This window comes from Leptosomus discolor, unplaced genomic scaffold (assembly GCF_034619465.1).
Source record: "Leptosomus discolor isolate bLepDis1 unplaced genomic scaffold, bLepDis1.hap2 HAP2_SCAFFOLD_35, whole genome shotgun sequence".
NCBI lineage: Eukaryota > Metazoa > Chordata > Aves > Leptosomiformes > Leptosomidae > Leptosomus > Leptosomus discolor.
In genome coordinates, this window is record NW_028237764.1 from 478,907 (window position 1) to 501,560 (window position 22,654).

Sequence of the window (22,654 nt, forward strand, 5' to 3'; positions counted from 1 at the left end):
CTCCCAGCCTGCCCTCAGCTATGGTTTCACTCTGTCTCCATAAAGGACTCACCACTTCTCCTCACAAAGCTTCCTGGGGTTTCTAGCGCCAAATCCCAGAGATTTCCAAGGTCCCCCAGCAGTGAAGCACCATTGGACCAGCTCTTCATCTGCACCCGCAGATGGCTCACCCTGACCTGTGGTGCCTCTGACAAGACAACAGCATGAGGAATTGCAGGGCACTACAGATCATAACAGAAGGCACTTGTTCAGTGATAGTGCTGACCAAGGGACACATTCCCACGGTGTCCAGCTCCGAAACACCAAAGGTAAGTACAAAGCAAGGCAGAGTAGGAGCAGGGAGGAAAGGATAAGCAGAGATGGGCAGTTTGCATGGGAGGGTACAAGGATGGTCAAAGGGAAGAAATTGTGACCAGGAAGTGAGGGAAAAAGAAAAGAAAAGGTGATGTCGTGGAGCTGATGAGGGCTGTTTGGGGGTACCTGCCAGGCAGCCCTGCATCTCTGCAACAATGCCTGGAGTGGGACAAGAAAGCCACAGGTCATCTGACCAAACTTTCTGTTTGAGGTCAATGGTCAGCAGGCACCTGCATGATTTCCCTGCCTCAGGAAGGCAAGATCTGTGTTGGATGGAAACACAGAATCATTCCTGCTGGAAGGGACCTCAGGAGGTCTCTAGGCCAACCTGCTGCTCAGAGCAGGGTTACCTCTGGGGTCAGAGCAGGTCACTCAGGGCTTCATTCATTTGGGGCTTGAAAAGCACCAAGGACAGACACAACATCAGCTCTCTGGGAGATCTGCTGCAGTGCTTGACTGTCTTGGTGAGCAGAGTATTTCCTCCCTTCTTTCAGGTGATGCCTGTTGGCCCTCATCCTCCCATCATGCACAACAGAGTAGAGCCTCACTGCATTTTCTTGCTGATATCCAAGAAGATCTGGGAAGGCTGTGAGGGCTCCCCAAAACCTTGTCCTTTCCCAGTTTTAGCACCTTTGCAGCGAAGGTGGCCAAGAGCATCCTGGGCAGCAGTAGGAAGAGCACTGCCAGAAGGTTGGTGGAGGTGATCCTTCCTCTCTACTCAGCACCACTACAGTTTCTCTTGCTCACCTCCCTCACGGTTTTCTACCCTACCACCTTCACCCACACTTCAACCAAAGCTGCCCTCCACAGCAGAAGAGCTGTGACAACCCCTATCCATGCCCTCTTCCTGAAGGGCTCTACCAGGTTCTTAGGGAAGGGGATTCTCACCATCAATGTGCTTTTGCTGGCCTGTCAGAGACACTGGCAGAAGTGAGCCTAAAATCACGTATCCCAGCCAGGAGTCAAGGGCTGACCTATCAGCTACTGCAGAAAGAATCACAGAATCAGAGAACGGTGGGGGTTGGAAGGGATCTCTGATGATCACGTACTCCAACCCCACCGTTAAAGCCGGTTTGCCTAAAGCAGGTCGTGGAGGATTGCGTCCAGGTGGGTTTTGAGTATCTCCAGGGAAGGAGACTCCCTGTTCCAATGCTCTGTCACTCTTACTGTAGAGAAGTTTTTCCTCATGGTGAGGTGGAACTTCCTGTGCTCCAGTTTGTGCCCGTTGCCCCTTGTCCTGTCACTGAGCACCTCTGAAAAGAGCCTGGCCCCGTCCCCTTGACATCCACCCTTTAGACATTCATAAGTGATGGTAAGGTCCCTTCTCAGTCTTCTCCAGGCTAAAGAGACCCAGGTCTGTCAGCCTTTCCTCATAGGGGAGATGCTCCGGCCCCCTCATCATCTTAGTAACATCCATTGGACTTTCTCCTGCAGTTCCCTGTCCCTCTTGAACTGGAGGGCCCACAACTGGACACAGCACTCCAGATGTGGCTTCACCAGGGCAGTGTAGAGCAGGAGAATAACCTCCCTCGAACTCCTTGCCACACTCTTCGTGATACACCCCACGATACCTCTGGCCTTCTTGGCCACAAGCACACATCGATGGCTCATGGCCCACTTGTTGTCTACCAGAGCTCCCAGGTCCTTCTCCGCAGAGCTGCTCTCCAGTGGGTCTACCCCCAGCCTGGACTGGTGCAGGGGGTTATTCCTCCCCAGGTGCAGGACCCTACACTTGCCCTTGTTGAACCTCATGAGGTCCCCCCCCCTCCCAGCTCTCCAGCCTGTCCAGGACTTGCTGGGTGGCAGCACAGCCTTCTGGCGTCTCAGCCCCTCCTCCCAGTTTAGTATCATCACCAAACTGGCTAAGGGTGCACTCTGTTCCTTCATCCGGGTTACTTATGAATATGATACACAGGATGGGACCCAGTACTGACCCCTGGGGAACACCACCAGTCACAGGCCTCCAGCTGGACTCAGCACCACTGAGCACACCCCTCTGAGCTCTCTCCTTCAGCCAGTTGTCCTTCCACCTCACTCTCCACTCATCTAGCCCACACTTCCTAAGCTTCCCTGTGAGGATGTGGTGGGAGACAGTGACAAAAGCCTTCCTGAAGTCGAGGTCACCAACATCCACTGCTTTCCCCTCCTCCACCCAGCCAGTCATGCTGTCACAGAAGGCTCTCAGGTGGGTCAGGCATGATTTCCCCTTGGTGAATCCATGCTGACTACTCCTGACAATCCTCTTTTCCTCCCCCTGTTTAGAGGTGACACCCAGAATCAACTGTTCCATCACCTTTCCAGGGATGGAGGGGAGGCTGACTGCTCTGTAGTTCCCCACATCCTCCTTCTTGCCCTTTTTGAAGACTGCAGTGACATTGGCTTTCCTCCAGTCCTCAGGCTCCTCTCCTGTTTGCCATGATCTGCCGAAGATGATGGAGAGTAGCTTAGCAGTAGCATCGCCCAGCTCCCTCAGCACATCTGAGCTGGTCTCGTGCACTCATCTTACCCGCAGGGCTGCTCAGAGACACGAGTCCTTCCCTCGCACACACACAGGCAGTGCAGGGCAGGAGTTGTCGTGCCTCTCTGGCCTCCTGCTGCCATTCCCAGAGCCTGGCAGGCACCTCAACCCTGCAGTGTGTCCCGTTGCCCTGTACTCATCTGAGATGCCCCACGGCAAGAGAAATGGACGCAGGGACGTTTGGGTTCAAGGAAGCCCACCCCAGTGCTGCATTCCGGTGGTTTCCCAGGGGACGTTACCATCAATGTGAAGTGACCCTGAGACACTGTCTGTCCCACTGCCCTTCATGGCATCCCCAGGAACAGCTGATGGCGTTTGTGCTCCTTCCAGCTCACCTCTCCTCATGGATGTGATGTGCATTCTTACATCTCATCTGAACAATGAGAACATGGACGTCTGACCTGGTCATTCAGTGTCCCTCTGTGCCGGGACAAGAACCTCTCTGAGCTGGGGTGAGAGGGCAGTGCTGGAAATGGTGATTGTGATGGGGCTCCTCCATGACGATTGCGCCAGGGCACGAGGTTTAACCCAGGCCGGCAGCTGAGCACCACACAGCTGTTCCCTCCCTCGCTACCCCTGCAGAGGGATGGGGGAGGGAATCGGAAGGGTAAAAGTAAGAAAACTCGTGGGTTGAGATAAAGGTGGTTTAATAGGTAAAGCAAAAGCAGCGCACCCGAGCCAAGCAAAAGAAGGAATTCAGGCCCTGCTTCCCACCAGCAGGCAGGTGCTCAGCCATCCCCAGGAAAGCAGGGCTCCATCGTGCATGACGGTCACTTGGGAAGACAAACGACATCACTCCGAATGTCCCCCTCTTCCTTCTTCTTCCCCCGGGTTTTATTGCCGAGCATGACATCCCATGGTATGGAATATCCCTTTGGTCAGGTGGGGTCAGCTGTCCTGGCTCTTTCCCCTCCCAACCCCTTGTGCACCCCCAGCCTACTCGCTGGTGGGGTGGGGTGAGGAGCAGAAAAGGCCTTGACTTTGTGCAAGCACTGCTCAGCAATAAAGAGAACATCCCTGTGTTATCAACACTGTTTCCAGCACAAATCCAAAACACAGCTCCCTACCAGCTATGATGAGGACAATTAACCCTATCCTAGCCCAAACCAGCACAGGCAGCTTCCCCAGGGTGTCCAGTGAGCCCAGGCACAGACAAGACCCTGCTCTGCTGGTCCTTCAGGTCTCTCCCAGGAGGCCCGGCTGTGTGAGGACACTGCTGTTTTCCCCACACCCCACACCCTGCACACTCACACTCTTTCTCTGTTCACCGGCATTGTCATCTGTGGGACAGTTTCTTGGGCATGTTCTTGAGAGCAACTTTGGAGGAAGACCTAAGCTTTCAGGCAGTGCCCTGAGGAGATCCCCTTTCCTGATGGAACCGCTCTTACGGAGGGCAGCTCTGTCAGAGAAGTGCCCATTGCCTGTCCCTGCCTGCAGTCACAGGACTACCACGCAGCAGGACTGTGACCAAGCTGCCAGAGCAATCGGGCCTTACAGCAACCCAAGGGCTCAGAGGGAGAGAGTGGAAGTGGAAAGAGAAGAGCTCTGGAAGACCAAGTGCTCCTGGCAGTGCTGCCATGCTGGGAACTCTCTTCCCCTCCACCTCTGCACACAGGAATTCTCCCTGCAGCTCCAAAACGGAGCAAGGATCTCAGGAAAAATGTCTCCGCAGGACATCTTGATTGTGTGTTTTCTTTAAACACACAAGGAGCACAGCTCCTCCTCTACACATCCTCTCCGTCTGGAAAGAAAAGCAGACAGTGAATTAGAAGGGGGGTACAACATCATGACTGGTAAAACGCCACCATCAACACCAGAAAATACAGATGACAGGTTGGGCCTCTACAGAGGTACATGACAACTGCTATGCAGAGGAAGGTGGGCAGTTTCCTGCTTTCTAATAACAGCCAGTCATGATTTTCGACACAGCATCCCTGAGCTCCTGGTTCCTCATGCTGTAGATGAGGGGGTTGACTGCTGGAGGCACCACCGAGTACAGAACTGCCATCACCAGGTTCAAGGATGGGGAGGAGATGGAGGGGGGCTTCAGGTAGGCAAACACGGCAGTGCTGAGGAACAGGGAGACCACGGCCAGGTGAGGGAGGCAGGTGGAAAAGGCTTTGTGGCGTCCCTGCTCCGAGGGGATCCTCAGCACGGCCCTGAAGATCTGCACGTAGGACACCACAATGAACACAAAACACCCAAAAAAGACAAATGCACCGAATACAAGAAGTCGAAATTCCCTGAGGAAGGTGTCTGAGCAGGAGAGCTTGAAGATTTGGGGTAGTTCACAGAAGAACTGGTCCACAGCATTGCCCTGGCAGAGGGGCAGTGAAAATGTATTGGCCGTGTGCAGCAGAGCATAGGGAAAAGCAGTGCCCCAGGCAGCTGCTGCCATGTGGACACAAGCTCTGCTGCCCAGGAGGGTCCCGTAGTGCAGGGGTTTGCAGATGGCAACGTAGCGGTCGTAGGCCATGATGGTGAGAAGAAAATACTCTGCTGCTATAAAAAAGAGAAATAGAAAGTCCTGGGCAACACATCCCATGTAGGAGATGGCCCTGGTGTTCCAGAGGGCATTGGCCATGGCTTTGGGGAGAGTGGTGGAGAGGGAGCCCAGGTCAAGGAGGGAGAGGTTGAGGAGGAAGAAGTACATGGGGGTGTGCAAGCGGTGGTCGCAGGCTACAGCGGTGATGATGAGTCCGTTGCCCAGGAGGGCAGCCAGGTAGATGCCCAGAAAGAGCCCGAAGGTCAAGAGCTGCAGCTCCCGGGTGTCTGAGAATGCCAGAAGGAGGAAATGGTTGATGGTGCTGGCATTGGACATTATTTCACTGTAGGGATGGGAGACTGTCGAAAGAGCAGAAGACACTGACAGGTCAGGACGGATTTCTCTGAGCCGGTCTTACTCCATTTCTCAGAGATATCCCCAACAATTTTTTCTCTTTCTTTAGGGAGACCTTCTGTCAGTTCCTGTCTGTGAGGTCAGGACTGATAAGCAAGGGCTCTGCCCATTGACTCCAGAGAAGTCAGACCTGTGCTATTGCAGTGGTGTCAAACAGCCCGTGCATTCGGTAGGTGTTCCTGGCAATGGGTGCTTTCAGTTCAGGGAGAGGTATTTCCCTCAGTGACCGTGTGACAATTGTCCCTATTTCTTGCAGTGCGATGGAGTCAGCACCCAGACCAGCTGTGTCTGAGAGGGAAGAGCCCAGGGAGGGACCCAGCCCTTCCAACTCTGCTGTAATGAAAACCTAAGTCTGCGTTGGAATCACTCACGGCCGACACAGAACATTTCTCCCCCCCCCCCCATTTTCCATCTGCAGGCTCTCTCCAGACATGATAACAGCATCGTGCCCATGGGGGAGAATGGGGCTATCACTAGGTTCCCATCTTCCCCTGGTGAAGTCCCCCCAGCATGGGGGAAGGGCATTTCAAACTCTTCACCCCAGGGACATGTTCCATCGCCCAAAAGACAGCGCCTAGTGTCTCCTGAAGGGAGACTCAACTTGTTTCCAAGTCCCAAACACTGCATTGCCCACAGCCCCCCATGGTCGGTGTCCCAAAATGCAACTGAAACAGCCTCCTCACCCCCAACCCCCACAACACAAACATTCCACAAGCAAGAACAGGAGCAGCAGGAATTGGAGAAAAGATGCTGAGTAAAACTCTGATCCTTCTGCAAATGGGGAACAGGAGAGAAAGACAGCTGGCACTCAGGAAAGCCTTCTCCTTACAGAGCAGAGCACAGCACATCCACACTGATGACATCCCAGGCAGGTTGCTCTCAGTCCTTTCTCTCTGCAGAAGGAAGAAGTTATGTGTCAGGAGAGATGCACCTTTGCTGGGGATGTCACCTTCCACCCACAGCTTCTCCCCACAGCTCCGTGACCATCTCCCTGGGCAGGCTGAGTGCTGATGCTGGCTGGTGGCAGAGTCCTTGCCCCAGGAAACAGACCCTGGGTTGAAGAGGCACTGCTTGGAAGGACAGCCCTGGGCACCCTTGGATTCACATCCCATCTTCTCACCCTCAAGCCATCCCCACCAGAAGGCAGCCGTTATGCCCTGTCCCTCTCACACTGCACTAGGGAAGCCCTGCTCTGCAGCCCGGCTTCCTCTTCTGCATCACAGACAGATCCCAGAGGTTGGACACATTCAGGAGATCCTGCAAGGAGCCACCGACACATCACCCTGCACCCAGAGACTTACTGTGTCAGAGGCTGGGAAGAGTTCTCCTCCAGTGAGCTCTCAGCCATCCTCCCCCTCTCCCCTGCCTTTAACCTCTCTCTGCCCCGCTCCTTTCTCCTTGGTGCCCACAGGCAGCCCCCTCAGCCCTGCTGTGCTTTGCAGAGCAGCTGCTGCTGGGCAGAGCTGTCTCCCTGCAGCTCTGCCTGCTTGCTAGGAGCTCTCTCTGTCCCAGGAGCCCAGCTCAGCTCAGCACCAGAGCAGCAGCACAAGATCTTTATAATGATCTCTCTTGTGACTTTGGTGCCAAGTCCTTGAAACTCAGACTCTGGGGGGAAGTTGAGAAAGCTGTCGATGAGTCAAATTCAGATGCAAACTCCAAAGTTTCTTGGAGCACTCATGGTTTGCACGGAGGGTTGTTACTGACAAGGCCTCCCTAGGGGCTTGTTAAAGGAGAAACCTGGATTCAGTGAGGACAGGTAGGCAAAGGCAAGGTGAAGGTGGCTCTGATGCTGAGTAACCCTTGGTATGTTTTGTCCAGTTAAAAGACCAAGCACTGACTCCCCAGCCCCTGCAAGGCAGACCCTGTCCCTCAGCCATTCCTCAGGGTTCTTCCTGGGGCAGGAAGTTTTTGCTCTTCTTGGTTGTATTAATGCTGTCCACAAAATGCTGTCATTCTTCATCGTATTTCTATGTCAGTGTCTGCCTGCCTTGTGTGCCCCACAGACTTGTGTAAATAAGGAGCTGTGCTCTCTGTGTGTTGAAACCAAATAAAAGACCCTGTATCAACTTGTTTGAGTTCCTTTCTCCAAGACCTTCTCTGGAGCTGCTGGGGCAACTTACGCGTGCTGGGGTGGAGGGGACAGTGGCCAACCTGAGCTGGGTCTGCCTCTCAGCCTCCCCAGCATGGCACTGGCCACCACAGCCCATTTGCTCTGCAGAGCAGCACCACCAGTTCAGGGTCTGTGCGGTTTCCACCACGCCTTACGGACAGGCAGTTACCAGTCCCCCAACCCAATAATGACACAACGCCTTTAACTTCTCCTGGGGAACTTGCTTGAGCAGTGCGGTCTGGGGATCGGTGGTTCTCCCCGAGAATCCCTCGGTGCCGGCTGGAGGTCCTGCCATCCCCAGGATCCGACGAGGTTAGCAAGAAGTGTTCCAGTTACTGGTTATACTGGATACATAATACATAATAAACAGGTTCTCATACATAAACATGTTAATTCCTGTAACTCACTATCATCTCACTCCCTTCATCCAGTTGTGCGCAGTAGGTTCTTGAATTGAGTCAACGGGCTGTGCTGCGACCACCCGCAGACCCCAGACTCAAATGTGCGACCCTCCAATGTCCTTGAGTCAAAGCCTTTGGCTCAAACTCTCCTTTGGTCACGATTCAAAGACTGTTAACAAAAAGTTAGAGTAATAAATCCCACCTAGCAGACATCCCTAAAGAAGAACATATTATCTTTGCCCTTAACCATGAACAGACCATCGGTTAATGAACACCTCTGGTCTACGTAGCTTGGGACTCTACAGGGTATCTTAACAGAATATATACAATTGATTTTTATACATACAATTAATTTTTATAGCTGTTCGATACCATTGGGAGAGGCTGGGGGAAAGCACGGGGGTCCTGGAGGCCAGTGTCTTTGCAGAGCCTTGCGAAGAGGCCTGACAGCCCTTTCCTGGGGCGCTGGGTGGGACAGGCTGGAGAGGGCTTCAGCTGCTGCTCGGTGTCTGGGGGAGGAGATGCAGCAGGTAGAGCTGTGTCATGTCTGCCTGACCTCTTGAGGCCACGTCCTTTAGGTGGCTTCAGGTTTTAGAAGAGTGAACTGAAATCTTTTTTTAGAAGTAATTGCTGATGGATGTGAAAAACGTCTTGTGCTATTTTTGGTTTTGGTTGGATCTGCTGCTGCGTTGGTGCTTGATGCAGAGCCCTGGGGCTTAAGGAACTGCAGGGCTGCTTTTCCTTCTGCAAAGAAGCCGGGCTGTTGCCATTGCTTATCTATGGGAACGAATCGTTATGCTGAAACCAAATTCGGAGCTTCCAAACCCCCCTGCTTTCTAACGCTCCTCACCGAGGTGGGAGGACAGCTGCAGCCAGGTGAGCATTCCGAGATGACCGCTCAGTAACAAAAGGCATCATGAAGCAGCGTTCTTTGTTGCAGCACTGGTCAGTACTGGAGATCGCTCTGCCACAAGCGGTCTCACAAAGCAGCTTAAGCACAGTTTAACTCGTGCCTATTCGTTACATCTCTCAGAACTAATTAGAATAATCAGGATTTTCCTGGAACTCATTACTATAAGCTAATTTTTTGGAACCTGCACAATTAATTATGGTAGAGGACTCTTCTCCCTCTGGTGGTCTTCTGTAGTCTTCCTCACGTTGTCCTTCTTTAACCCCAACCGGTGCACATGCTTAAGTTGTCCTTTGAACGTATTTTTGTGTCTCCTGGTCTCGTACCGTACTTGGGTGTTTTTCCAAGTTCTTGTTATTTACACACGTCGATATGTCTGTGTCTTCCAGACACCAAAGGCCACACAAACTGTTTTTCCTTGACACAAACACATGACCAAGTTCCCCATATCTTAACTTGTAAAAATATTATTCTCTAACAAACAGTGTAAACTACAGACAGAGGGTATAAGATCAAATGTTTCTCAAAGGCTACACTACGTAGTTTAAAACAGCCAGGCTTAACATGGTAAATACAAGGAAATCTTAGCCCTATCATTCAACCCCTTTTATTTAATCTCTGCAAACTCTTTTACAGATCTTCTAAATTCTCATACTTCATTACTTTGGCTAAGGCCCATATTCTGCGAGTAAGAGTTCTAAGCTTACACCACATATAACAATTAAATTGGTAGCGAGGCAGGGGTCGGTCTGTTCTGCCTAGTAACAAGTGATGGAACAAGGGGAAATGGCCTTAAGCTGCACCAGGGGAGGTTCAGGCTGGAGATTAGGAAGAATTTATTTACTGAAAGGGTTGTCAGGCATTGGAACAGCCAGCCCAGGGAGGGGGTGGAGTCACCATCCCTGGAGGTGTTGAAGAGATGGGTAGATGTTGTACTTAGGGATGTGGGTTAGTGCTGTTGGCAGAGCTAGGACAAAGGTTGGACTCGATGATCTTGAAGGTCTCTTCCTACCAAAACTGTTCTATGATTCTAAAGAAGGTCATTAGCGTCACTACTGTGATCAGAATCAGGATGGGGTGCATCATAAAATCCAAAATTTTCTGGGCAGAAGGTGAATAACCTGAGACGATGTCCCACTAATTATGAGCTGTATCACTTACTCTCTGGCTTTATCATTTTACTAATTTGTCCTTGGTGATCATTGTCTCTACCATGGCCTCAGTCAGGGTCTTCTTTCTTCTTCTCCAATGTTCCTCTAATTCCACGGATTCCTTTAAAACCTTATTTGATTTTTCTGAAGAGAGGCACGTATGACTTAGGTTCAAGCCTTCAGAACGCCAAGACATACTAGTTTGCTGCTCGGTATGGGCGTAAGGTACACATTTGCCCATGCCAGTTTAAATGAGTGAGATTTCTCAGGCACCCTACAAATGCAGTATCTAGACCAGATTTCTCTACTACTGCTCTGTTATTTGTTACAAAGCAAACATACCTTGCATTGACTTCCACCGACATTTCAAATACTTCAGGGGATAATACTGTCCATTTGCAGTTATTGATAGACTTTTCCTGTAGGCAGGGCTCATAAAGCTGAGACTGTTGGCCACATCCTTTCCCATTTAAGGTATCTTGACATTGGTCCAAATCATATGTTCGATTATCTGTCCCTATGTATTTACATTTCATTTCAGGTTACCAATATTCGTTCTTCCCAGACCCACAGAACAGATTTGGTAATCTCAAAAACCTGCACAGGAGATCTTTCTGAGGGACGTTAAAATGCATTATTTCCTTGCACACTGTCAGATAAGACTTCACCCAATGCTGCGGACTGATCCACTGTTTCAATCATTGTCTCCACCGGAATTCACTATTCCTCATTAAGCCTGCCTGTACCTGGTCCTTTTGAGTAATTCCCCAAATAGTCTGTAAAGTACAAACCATCCAGCCCACGAATTGAGTTCGGGTTTTGGAGGTTTCCAATTGGTTCAGAATGCTCACCTCAAATAAATGTAAGAACCTGTGATCATAATTTAGGGACCGGATCTACGATTTAAAAGTGGTTGGTAACTATTCTGCCTGAAGTCGTTCAGATTGAGAAATATCAAACTCTGCTCTTCCAACTCTATTTTGCAGAGTTTCCAAATCCACAGCATTTAGAATCCCCATAACGGTCCCAGCTCCTCCGAATAATGTCTCCTACGAGGTGTGCTTTATCCTACAGGGAGGGGTAGCTGGGAGAGAAATGTTGAAGTATAACACAGGTTTCTGCTGGTTTGGTGCCATTTCCGCACAGGTAGGTGGGATTCTAACTAGCTGATCCTTATTAACTTTGCGTCTAGGATTGAGCATGGTAAGCGTATCTCCCCACCAACTCCTGTTTTTAATAGCAGTAACATTCATACAAAATAGCGTCTCTAACTCCCTTTTAGGCCAGGTGTGGGACCGAGAAGCATTAAGTGATTCGTTTCTTGATTGACATTGTATTAAATCGGTTGATATGGCCATTATATTACAGCAAGAGATGGCTCCTTCACTAAGAATTGGGACATTTGTCTCGTCTAGCCTTGGACATGAAATAAAGACCCTCCCCTGCCTTTCAGTTACGCTCCTGTTGGTAGGAGCTGGCCTCCAGCTTGAACAATTACCACTTAGGGTAATATTTAGAATCTTACTGTTCTGATTTGCTGGGCACATAAAATCATCTCCTTTCTGAATTGTGGTCACATTCACCCATCCACACGATCCACGCAGGCAACTCGAATAACCTCCTCCTGTTAAGGGCCAACCGGGAGAAAAGGCAACTCTTTCCTTTCTCCACCCTAAAATGACACATACAGCTGTTAACTTCATCATGTTCATGGGGATGAACATGGGACAAATGCCATTGTAGTCACTGGTGATCTAGTAAATCCAGCTAGTGAAAAGAGAGAGACCTCGCTGTCCCTATGACAGACAACCGAAATAGTCCGTAGGATCACCTCTATAACTGGCCATGAGTGTGATGAGCAGGAAAAGATTATTTTGGCCTTTATAGGGCTGTCATTTCCCTGGGCCAAAGGAATTTCCACCACACTCATATATGATCCCTGAGATGTTGCCCTGTCTCTATGAATTTCTCCATCAGAGTCTGCAGGTACCTGTGTGCCTCTTGCATCTCCTCTGGCAACTCAGAGGTGGCCAGGGGTTTGCATCTGAACACCTCCCTCCTGCCTTTCACCTCCAGGAATTCCCAGGGGGAGCTGAGAAATGACTTCTCAAATGCAGGTGCTTATTTTATGCAGAGCTGAAGAGACTCCAGAGGAATCCCACCTCCTGTGGGTCTGTGGCAGGCATGGGAGGGAGCTGAGTGTCCTTCAAATGCCAGGAATAGAAATGCAAGGTGAGATGTCTCCATTGATTCAGCTGAATCTCTTCCCTCAGCAGGGGTAATGGAGGTCCCTGCCTGTCACTGCCTCCGTGTCCTGTCTGATAATAAGACAAAAAAAGGTGATTTTTAGATGTAACTTTGTCTCTGAAATCTTTTCTCTCTCCAGCTGAGAAAGAAAAACCTCAGGATGACTTCAGCCTGTTTGAGAGCAGGTTCCCCTGGAGCCCCAGGGACAGCTGGAGGGAGCCCAGAGGGGGCAGAGAAAGGGCTGCCTTGGGCTGCTCCCCTGCTGCTGAGCTGGGCTGGGCTCCTGGGGTGGAGGGAGCTGCTGGCAAGCGGGCAGCGCTGCAGAGAGACAGCTCTGCCCAGGAGCAGGGCTGGGGGTGCTGCCTGCAGGCAGGGAGGGGAGAGGAGCCAGGCAGAGAGAGGTTAAAGGCAGTGTGGGGTGGGAGGAGAGAGGAGAGCTCCTTTGGAGAAAAATCTTCAGAGCCCTTGACATGGTAAGTCTGTGGCTGAAGGACGGTGCAAGCGCCTGGAACGATCTCCTGAAGCTGGCCCACCCCACAGCCTGCAGCTTCCCTGCTGCACTGTCAGAGGGACAGGGCATGTTGGCTGCAGAGTGTGAAGCCGGGTGTGCAGCCAGGGGTGCCCAGGGCTCTCGTTCTGAGCAGGGTCCCTGCATCCCAGCAGACTCTGTGCCATTCCAGGGACTTTGTCTCCTGCCAGGGTCAGCACTCAGCCTGCCCAGGGAGCTCCCAACAGCAGCGCAGGGAGAAGCTGTGGGTGGAAGCAGCAGGTGGTGGCAGGAGAGGGTCCTTCTGGTTTCACAAGGGTGTTGTGTGGCTCAGATCTCCTCACAGTTCCTCATCACCTCAGGACATTTCTGAGGGCACTTTTCAAGGGCAAGGCAGGGATCACTACAAAGGTAAGGGGCTCTCCTGAGTCTGTGTTCTCAGTTTCTTACTGTTGGGGATTTGGGGGGAGAAAAGGCAAAGGAGCTCTCGTGCTTGAACAAGTCACTCAGCCTGCTGAGCTGTAAGTGAGAGTCCCCAGTAGGTCTGACAGCAGCCTCCGAAAGTGCCTCCAGCCACTCCTCTGCCTACGGACAGCACCAGCATCACCTTTGCTGGATGCAGCAGTTTTGGTCTGACCTGCCCTTTTCCACCTGCAAACAGGATCATACATCCAGCCAGTGACCTGCAAGCAGTGTCTGTAGGGCCAAGGTGAGTGCACAGCGGTTGGGATGGGGTCTGTGAGCACTCACAGGGAAAAGGCATGGCACAGGGAAACACCTCCCAGAAGAAAACGCTCCAGGCAGCAGGGATATGATCTGGGAATGAGAGGAAACTAAAACCAGGAATGTTGTGGGAGGGAGAATTCAGAAACCTCCTGATCCTCCCCTCCCATGCAGAGCCCTTCCTCTTAGCCAGCCCCCTTGCCTCCCCTCCCACCCACCAAAGCCTCTGCCCTCAGGGCTCCGGGGGTCCAAGCCATGAAGCAGCTCCTCTGCAGCCAGAGCTCCAGCAGAGCCGTGCTGCAGCTCTCCAGCCCCGTGCCCAGGGCCCTCTGCAGAGCACAGGGGCTGAGAGCAGCTGCCCGGCCATGTTGGGGTCTGGGAGGTGGCGTGCCCAGCTGGGGCAGGGGGACGCTGCCCTGAGTGCGCGGCTGCCTCTGCCCTGGCCTCTCTCAGCTGGACCCTCCCTGCATTTTCCCTTCTCTCTCTTATTTGCGTTGTCCTCTTGTTCTTGCTGTCAGTCTCTCTGGGGATGGGAGCTTCATCTACAGAGTCACACACTGATCTTGGGTGTGCTCCCATGCAGGTGTGTCCGTGGGAACGAGTGTCCCAGCTGTCCTGTCACCTCCTAGGGGCTGGTCCATGCAGTCCGTGGAGCCAGAGTAGGAGCTGACTCTTCCTTTTTGAGATGCCGTCTCTAGGGCACTTGGCTGTCTCCTTGAGGTGTCCTTGCCTGCTTTGAGCTGCCCTCCAGGATGCAAACCTGTCCCGTAGAACCTCTGTTATATCTGAATGCCATGTGGAGAACGGAAAGGTCTCACAAGCGTGGAAATACTGTTGAGTTGGTGAAATGAGGCAAGAGTGTCCTTGGATAGAAGTGGGGTGCTGGGACCTTGAGAAAGGGTGGGACATTGAGTGGTGTGCACTGGATCCCTCTGCTCTCAGAAGGGTCGAGTTGCTTTTCAGGGTAACACGGGATTGTGATCCTCCTGCACCTGAGAAAGGTGCAAGCCCAGGGCAGCTGGGCACAAGGCGGAGGGACAGACCAGCTCCCCTCCCTCTGCACTAAGCACAGGCAATCCTCCTGCCTCACAGGGCTCTGCCGTTCCCTTCCAGTGCAGCAGGAGTGCTGAGGGTTTCTGAGATCCAGGAAAACTGCCAGGGGAAATGGGAGAGCTGTAACACCTCCCCAAACCTCTCCGACTGCCTTCTGCCCTCCTGGTTCCTTGGCATGGGGAGTGCAGGTGCTGACCAGCCCTTTTGCATTAGGAGTGGTTTCAGCTGACGAAGTCGAACCCCAGGACTGGTCTCTGCCCCCTCTGTTCCCGTGAACCGCCTGCTGCAGAGCAGGGTTGACTCCTTGGCTGCCAGCAGGCACAGGTCCTGCTCCTCATGAGACACCAACGAGAGCTCCAGCCACAGAGCTGAAGGAAGAGCTTCTAGAAAACTGTCTGTGTGTGTGTGTAGATGGGAGAGGGGGTATGGGAACTGGCTTTCATGTTTTGGAAAGTCTCCCCTAACTTGTTTCCCTCCTAGAACAGTCCCCCACACCTGAGAGCAGCAAATGTCCAACGGCAGCTCCATCACCCAGTTCCTCCTCATGGCATTTGCAGACACACGGGAGCCGCAGCTCTTGACCTTCGGGCTCTTCCTGGGCATCTACCTGGCTGCCCTCCTGGGCAACGGACTCATCATCACCGCCATAGCCTGTGACCCCCACCTCCACACCCCCATGTACTTCTTCCTCCTCAACCTCGCCCTCCTTGACCTGGGCTCCCTCTCCACCACTCTCCCCAAAGCCATGGCCAATGCCCTCTGGAACACCAGGGCCATCTCCTACACGGGGTGTGTTGCCCAGCTCTTTCTGTTTGCCTTCTTCCTTGGGGCAGAGTATTTTCTTCTCACAGTCATGGCCTATGACCGCTACGTTGCCATCTGCAAACCCCTGCACTACGGGACCCTCCTGGGCAGCAGAGCTTGTGTCCACATGGCAGCAGCTGCCTGGGGCACTGCTTTTCCCTATGCTGTGCTGCACACGGCCAATACATTTTCACTGCCCCTCTGCCAGGGCAATGCTGTGGACCAGTTCTTCTGTGAAATCCCCCAGATCCTCAAGCTCTCCTGCTCAGACACCTACCTCAGGGAGGCTGGGGTGGTTGTGGTCAGTGTCTGTTTAGGCTTTGTTTGTTTTGTGTTCATTGTGGTGTCCTATGTGCAGATCTTCAGGGCCGTGCTGAGGATCCCCTCGGAGCAGGGACGCCACAAAGCCTTTTCCACCTGCCTCCCTCATCTGGCCGTGGTCTCCCTGTTTGTCAGCACTGGCATGTTTGCCCACCTGAAGCCCCCCTCCATCTCCTCCCCGTTCCTGGATCTGTTGCTTGCAGTGCTTTACTCGGTGGTGCCTCCAGCAGTGAACCCCCTCATCTACAGCATGAGGAACCAGGAGCTCAGGGATGCTGTGTTGAAAATCATGACTGGCTGTTATTTGAAAGCAGGAAACTGCCCATCTTCCTCTGCATAGCAGTTGTCATGTACCTCTGTAGAGGCCCAACCTCTCATCTGTATTTTCTGGTGTTGATGGTGGTTTTTTACCAGTCATGATGTTGTACCCCCCTTCTAATTCACTGTCTGCTTTTCTTTCCAGACGGAGAGGATGTGTAGAGGAGGAGCTGTGCTCCTTGTGTGTTTAAACAAAACACACAACCAAGATGTCCTGCGGAGACATTTTTCCTGAGATCCTTGCTCTGTTTTGGAGCTGCTGGGAGAATTCCTGTGTGCAGAGGTGGAGGGGAAGAGAGTTCCCAGCATGGCTGCACTGCCAGGAGCACTTCCAGAGCTCTTCTCTTTCCACTTCCACTCTCTCCCTCTGAGCCCTTGGGTTGTTGTAAGGCCCGATTGCTCTGGCAGCTTGATCACAGTCCTCCTACGTGGTAGTCCTGTGACCGCAGGCAGGGACAGGCAATGGGCACTTCTCTGACAGAGCTGCCCTCCGTAAGAGCGGTTCCATCAGGAAAGGGGATCTCCTCAGGGCACTGCCTGAAAGCTTAGGTCTTCCTCCAAAGTTGCTCTCAAGAACATGCCCAAGAAACTGTCCCACAGATGACAACGCCGGTGAACAGAGGAAGAGTGTGAGTGTGCAGGGTGTGGGGAAACCAGCAGTGTCCTCGCACAGCCGGCCCTCCTGGGAGAGACCTGAAGGACCAGCAGAGCAGGGTCTTGTCTGTGCCTGGGCTCACTGGACACCCTGGGGAAGCTGCCTGTGCTGGTTTGGGCTGGGATAGGGTTAATTGTCCTCATCATAGCTGGTAGGGAGCTGTGTTTTGGATTTGTGCTGGAAACAGTGTTGATAACACAGGGATGATCTCTTTATTGCTGAGCAGTGCTTGCACAGAGTCAAGACCTTTTCTGCTCCTCACCCCACCCCACCAGCGAGTAGGCTGAGGATGCACAAGGGGTTGGGAGGGGAAAGAGCCGGGACAGCTGACCCCACCTGACCAAAGGGATATTCCATACCATGGGATGTCATGCTCAGCAATAAAACCCGGGGGAAGAAGAAGGAAGAGGGGGACATTCGGAGTGATGTCGTTTGTCTTCCCAAGTGACCGTCATGCACGATGGAGCCCTGCTTTCCTGGGGATGGCTGAGCACCTGCCTGCTGGTGGGAAGCAGGGCCTGAATTCCTTCTTTTGCTTGGCTTGGGTGCGCTGCTTTTGCTTTACCTATTAAACCACCTTTATCTCAACCCACGAGTTTTCCTACTTTTACCCTTCCGATTCCCTCCCCCATCCCTCTGCAGGGGTAGCGAGGGAGGGAGCAGCTGTGTGGTGCTTAGTTGCCGGCCTGGGTTAAACCTCGTGCCCTGGCGCAATCGTCATGGAGGAGCCCCATCACAACCACCATTTCCAGCACTGCCCTCTCACCCCAGCTCAGAGAGGTTCTTGTCCCGGCACAGAGGAACACTGAATGACCAGGTCAGATGTCCATGTTCTCATTGTTCAGATGAGATGTAAGAATGCACATCACATCCACGAGGAGAGATGAGCCTGAAGGAGTACAAACGCCATCAGCTGTTCCTGGGGATGCCATGAAGGGCAGTGGGACAGGCAGTGTCTCAGGGTCACTTCACATTGACAGTAACGTCCCCTGGGAAACCACCGGAATGCAGCACTGGGGTGGGCTTCCTTGAACCCAAACGTCCCTGCATCCATTTCTCTTGCCGTGGGACATCTCAGATGAGTGCAGGGCAACGTGACACACTGCAAGGTTGAGGTGCCTGCCAGCCTCTGGGAATGGCAGCAGGAGGCCAGAGAGGCACGACAACTCCTGCCCTGCACTGCCTGTGTGTGTGCAAGGGAAGGACTCGTCTCTCTGAGCAGCCCTGTGGGTAAGATGAGTGCACGAGACCAGCTCAGATGTGCTGAGGGAGCTGGCAGATGCTACTGCTAAGCTACTCTCCATCGTCTTCGGCAGGTCACGGCAAACAGGAGAGGAGCCTGAGGACTGGAGGAAAGCCAATGTCACTGCAGTCTTCAAAAAGGGCAAGAAGGAGGATGTGGGGAACTACAGAGCAGTCGGCCTCCCCTCCATCCTTGGAAAGGTGATGGAACAGTTGATTCTGGGTGTCACCTCTAAACAGGGGGAGGAAAAGAGGATTGTCAGGAGTAGTCAGCATGGATTCACCAAGGGGAAATCATGCCTGACCCACCTGAGAGCCTTCTGCGACAGCATGACTGGCTGGGTGGATGAGGGGAAAGCAGAGGATGTTGGTGACCTTGACTTCAGCAAGGCTTTTGTCACTGTCTCCCACCACATCCTCACAGGGAAGCTTAGGAAGTGTGGGCTAGACGAGTGGAGAGTGAGGTGGATGGACAACTGGCTGAAGGAGAGAGCTCAGAGGGGTGTGCTCAGTGGTGCTGAGTCCAGCTGGAGGCCTGTGACTGGTGGTGTTCCCCAGGGGTCAGTACTGGGTCCCATCCTATGTATCATATTCATAAGTAACCTGGATGAAGGGACAGAGCACACCCTCAGCCAGTTTGGTGATGATACTAAACTGGGAGGAGGGGCTGACATGCCAGAAGACTGTGCTGCCATCCAGCAAGACCTGGACAGGCTGGAGAGCTGGGAAGGAGGGGAACCTCATGAGGTTCAACAAGGGCAAGTGTAGGGTCCTGCACCTGGGGAGGAATATCCCCCTGCACCAGTCCAGGCTGGGGGTGGACCCACTGGAGAGCAGCTCTGCAGAGAAGGACCTGGAAGCTCTGGTAGACAACAAGTGGACCATGAGCCAGCGATGTGTGCTTGTGGCCAAGAAGGCCAGAGGTATCGTGGGGTGTATCACAAAGAGTGTGGCAAGGAGTTCGAGGGAGGTTATTCTCCTGCTCTACACTGCCCTGGTGAAGCCACATCTGGAGTACTGTGTCCAGTTCTGGACCCTCCAGTTCAAGAGGGACAGGGAACTGTGGGAGAAAGTCCAATGGATGTTACTAAGACGATGAGGGGGCCGGAGCATTTCCCCTATATGGAAAGGCTGAGAGACCTGGGGCTCTTTAGCCTGGAGAAGACTGAGAAGGGACCTTACCATCACTTATGAATGTCTAAAGGGTGGGTGTCAAGGGGACGGGGCCAGGCTCTTTTCAGAGGTGCTCAGTGACAGGACAAGGGGCAACGGGCACAAACTGGAGCACAGGAAGTTCCACCTCACCATGAGGAAAAACTTCTCTACAGTAAAATGACAGAGCATTGGAACAGGGAATCTCCTTCCCTGGAGATATTCAAACCTGCCTGGACATGATCCTCCACGACCTGCTTTCGGCAAATCAGCTTTAACGGGGGGGTTGGAGTACATGATCCCTTCCAACCCCCACCGTTCTCTGATTCTGTGATTCTTTCTGCAGTAGCTGATAGATCAGCCCTTGATTCCTGGCTGGGATACGTGATTTTAGGCTCACCTCTGCCAGTGTCTCTGACAGGCCAGCAAAAGCACATTGATGGTGAGAATCCCCTTCCCTAAGATCCTGGTAGAGCCCTTCAGGAAGAGGGCATGGATAGGGGTTGTCACAGCTCTTCTGCTGTGGAGGGCAGCTTTGGTTGAAGTGTGGGTGAAGGTAGTAGGGTAGAAAACCGTGAAGGAGGTGAGCAAGAGAAAGTGTAGCAGTGCTGAGTAGAGAGGAAGGATCACTTCCACCAACCTTCTGGCAGTGCTCTTCCTACTGCTGCCCAGGATGCTGTTGGCCACCTTTGCTGCAAAGGTGCTAAAACTGGGAAAGGACAAGGTTTTGGGGAGCCCTCACAGCCATCCCAGATCTTCTTGGATATCAGCAAGAAAATGCAGTGAGGCTCTACTCTGTTGTGCATGATGGGAGGATGAGGGCCAATGGGCATCACGTGAAAGAAGGGAGGAAATACTCTGCTCACCAAGACAGTGAAGCACTGCAGCAGATCTCCCAGAGAGCTGGTGTTGTGTCTGTCCTTGGTGCTTTTCATGCCCCAAATGAATGAAGCCCTGAGTGACCTGCTCTGATCCCAGAGGTGACTCTGCTGTGAGCAGCAGGTTGGCCTAGAGACCTCCTGAGGTCCCTTCCAGCAGGAATGATTCTGTGTTTCCATCCAACACAGATCTTGCCTTCCTGAGGCAGGGAAATCATGCAGGTGCCTGCTGACCATTGACCTCAAACAGAAAGTTTGGTCAGATGACCTGTGGCTTTCTTGTCCCACTCCAGGCATTGTTGCAGAGATACAGGGCTGCCTGGCAGGTACCCCCAAACAGCCCTCATCAGCTCCACGACATCACCTTTTCTTTCCTTTTTCCCTCACTTCCTGGTCACAATTTCTTCCCTTTGACCATCCTTGTACCCTCCCATGCAAACTGCCCATCTCTGCTTATCCTTTCCTCCCTGCTCCTACTCTGCCTTGCTTTGTGCTTTCCTTTGGTGTTTCGGAGCTGGACACCGTGGGAATGTGTCCCTTGGTCAGCACTATCACTGAACAAGTGCCTCCTGTTATGATCTGTAGTGCCCTGCAATTCCTCATGCTGTTGTCTTGTCAGAGGCACCACAGGTCAGGGTGAGCCATCTGCGGGTGCAGATGAAGAGCTGGTCCAATGGTGCTTCACTGCTGGGGGACCTTGGAAACTCTGGGATTTGGCGCTAGAAACCCCAGGAAGCTTTGTGAGGAGAAGTGGTGAGTCCTTTATGGGGGCAGAGTGAAACCATAGCTGACGGCAGGCTGGGAGCTGAGCAGCTCAGCAGTGACCCTGAGGAGAAGGGCCTGGGCACTACGAGGGATGCCAGAGGAGCCGGTGGTACACGCTCAGCGTGTGGAAGGCCAGCTGCAGATGGGGCTGCAGAGACGGGTGTGCATTAGGGTGTGCGTGGCCACCCAGACAAGGGACCTCTCATCCCCCTCAACTCAGCATTGGTGTGGCCACATGTGGATGACCAGAGTCTGGCTTTGGAGCTCCGTTGTCTGGGGGAATGGGGAGGAAACGAAGGACTGCCGAGGAGATCTGCCAGGCTGGAGTTTGGAGCCTGTGCAGGAAGGATGAAGGTTCTGGGCTTCTTTAGCCTGCTGAAGTGGAGGCTCAGGGCACAAGAGCAGCGTGCACCTGCTTGAAGGGTGGTTTCAGAGCTGATGGAGATTTTCTTGGTAGTGGGAAGAGAAGGAAAGCTCCACCAAGTGCGGCTTGGAAGGTTCAGACTGGAGGTGAACGCAAAAGAGATGTCACTGCAAGGGTAGCCTTGTGGTGCAAGAGGTCACCGAGAGGGGGTCTGGATCAGCCTATGGCTTTGTGTTTCATGGAATGGCCAGCGAGAGTGGAGAGACATGAGGGAAGGTGGAGAAACGGTGGGGTGAGAGCTGGGTGGGAAAGCAAGCAGGGTGTCAACAGCCTGAAGGGAAAGAGGTGCAGGCTTGGGGCAGGGAAGGACAGGCTGCAGGAGAGATGGCCAAGGGCTGTAGCAAGCTGAAAGGTCCAAGAGGCCTGAGGTCTTGATCCTCTTGGCTAGAGCAGTTGCCTCTGCCAGCGAGGCTGGTGAGATGGAACTTGGAGGGTGTCAGGATGGGCCTTGGCAGGGCCTGAGGGTCAGGGCTTGGCCTTTCTGCTTCCTAAAGCAAAGCAAAGGGTTTTCTCAGCATTCCAGCCCCCTGCACAGGGCCTTGGCCTGCCTGCAAGCATGGCCTCCAGTGATCTGCTCTAAGGAGGCCCTGGGGAGGCTTTGTCAGTAAGGGCCCTCAGGGGGGCCAGTCAGGGCTTCAAGGGACTTCTCGGCTTTGCTTCTGACTTTGACTTCTGGAGAGGTTTCTTCAGGCTTCTCTCAGTACCTGGGGGTCATGGAATGAGCCCCAAATGCCCTAATGAGCTGTTTACCTTGTCATTTTCTTTAAGTCTTCAAAACTTGCACAGATAACTGGAGCTGTTTCATAGTGTAGTTCAGGAGGAAGTTTTCAAAGTGCATCTAAGAAATTTTTTTTTTTTTTTAAGGGTTACACCTTCTGCCTTTTCTTTCAGAGAAGTGGTTAGAGCAGCATTGTCCAAGTGCTAACGATACTGAAGGTCTCCTCAGGAGTTCTGGACTGATCAGAAAGGCATTTTTTTGAGGTCTGACACTGTATGGACAACCTTACTCCTCACCTCCCCAACCCCATAGTTTTCCTCATTGTCCCCTGGAACCTGCATCACTTTTTGTGACATCAGCCTTCTCCACTGCATTCTGCAGCTGGATGTTACAGCTCCATTGCATCATCTCCTGCCTGATCTCCTGACAGACCCGGCTGCACGCGGGCACAGAAGAACTTTCCTGATGTGTAGAGAACAGTGAGGCATGATGAAGTTTCATGAACAATAAAACACACTCTGCAA

General features: G+C 52.7%; 1 protein-coding gene and 1 pseudogene across 1 annotated transcript; one reads left to right on the forward strand and one right to left on the reverse strand.

Moving 5' to 3' along the window:
- Positions 1 to 4,769: 4,769 nt before the first annotated feature.
- On the reverse strand, positions 4,770 to 5,693 carry LOC147412889 (olfactory receptor 14C36-like). The gene has a single exon (XM_086480923.1). The coding sequence runs from the start codon at positions 5,691 to 5,693 to the stop codon at positions 4,770 to 4,772; it is 924 nt and encodes a 307-aa protein (XP_086337049.1).
- A 4,864-nt stretch (positions 5,694 to 10,557) lies between these two features.
- LOC147412890 (olfactory receptor 14A16-like) lies at positions 10,558 to 16,318 on the forward strand (annotated as a pseudogene).
- Positions 16,319 to 22,654: the final 6,336 nt, after the last annotated feature.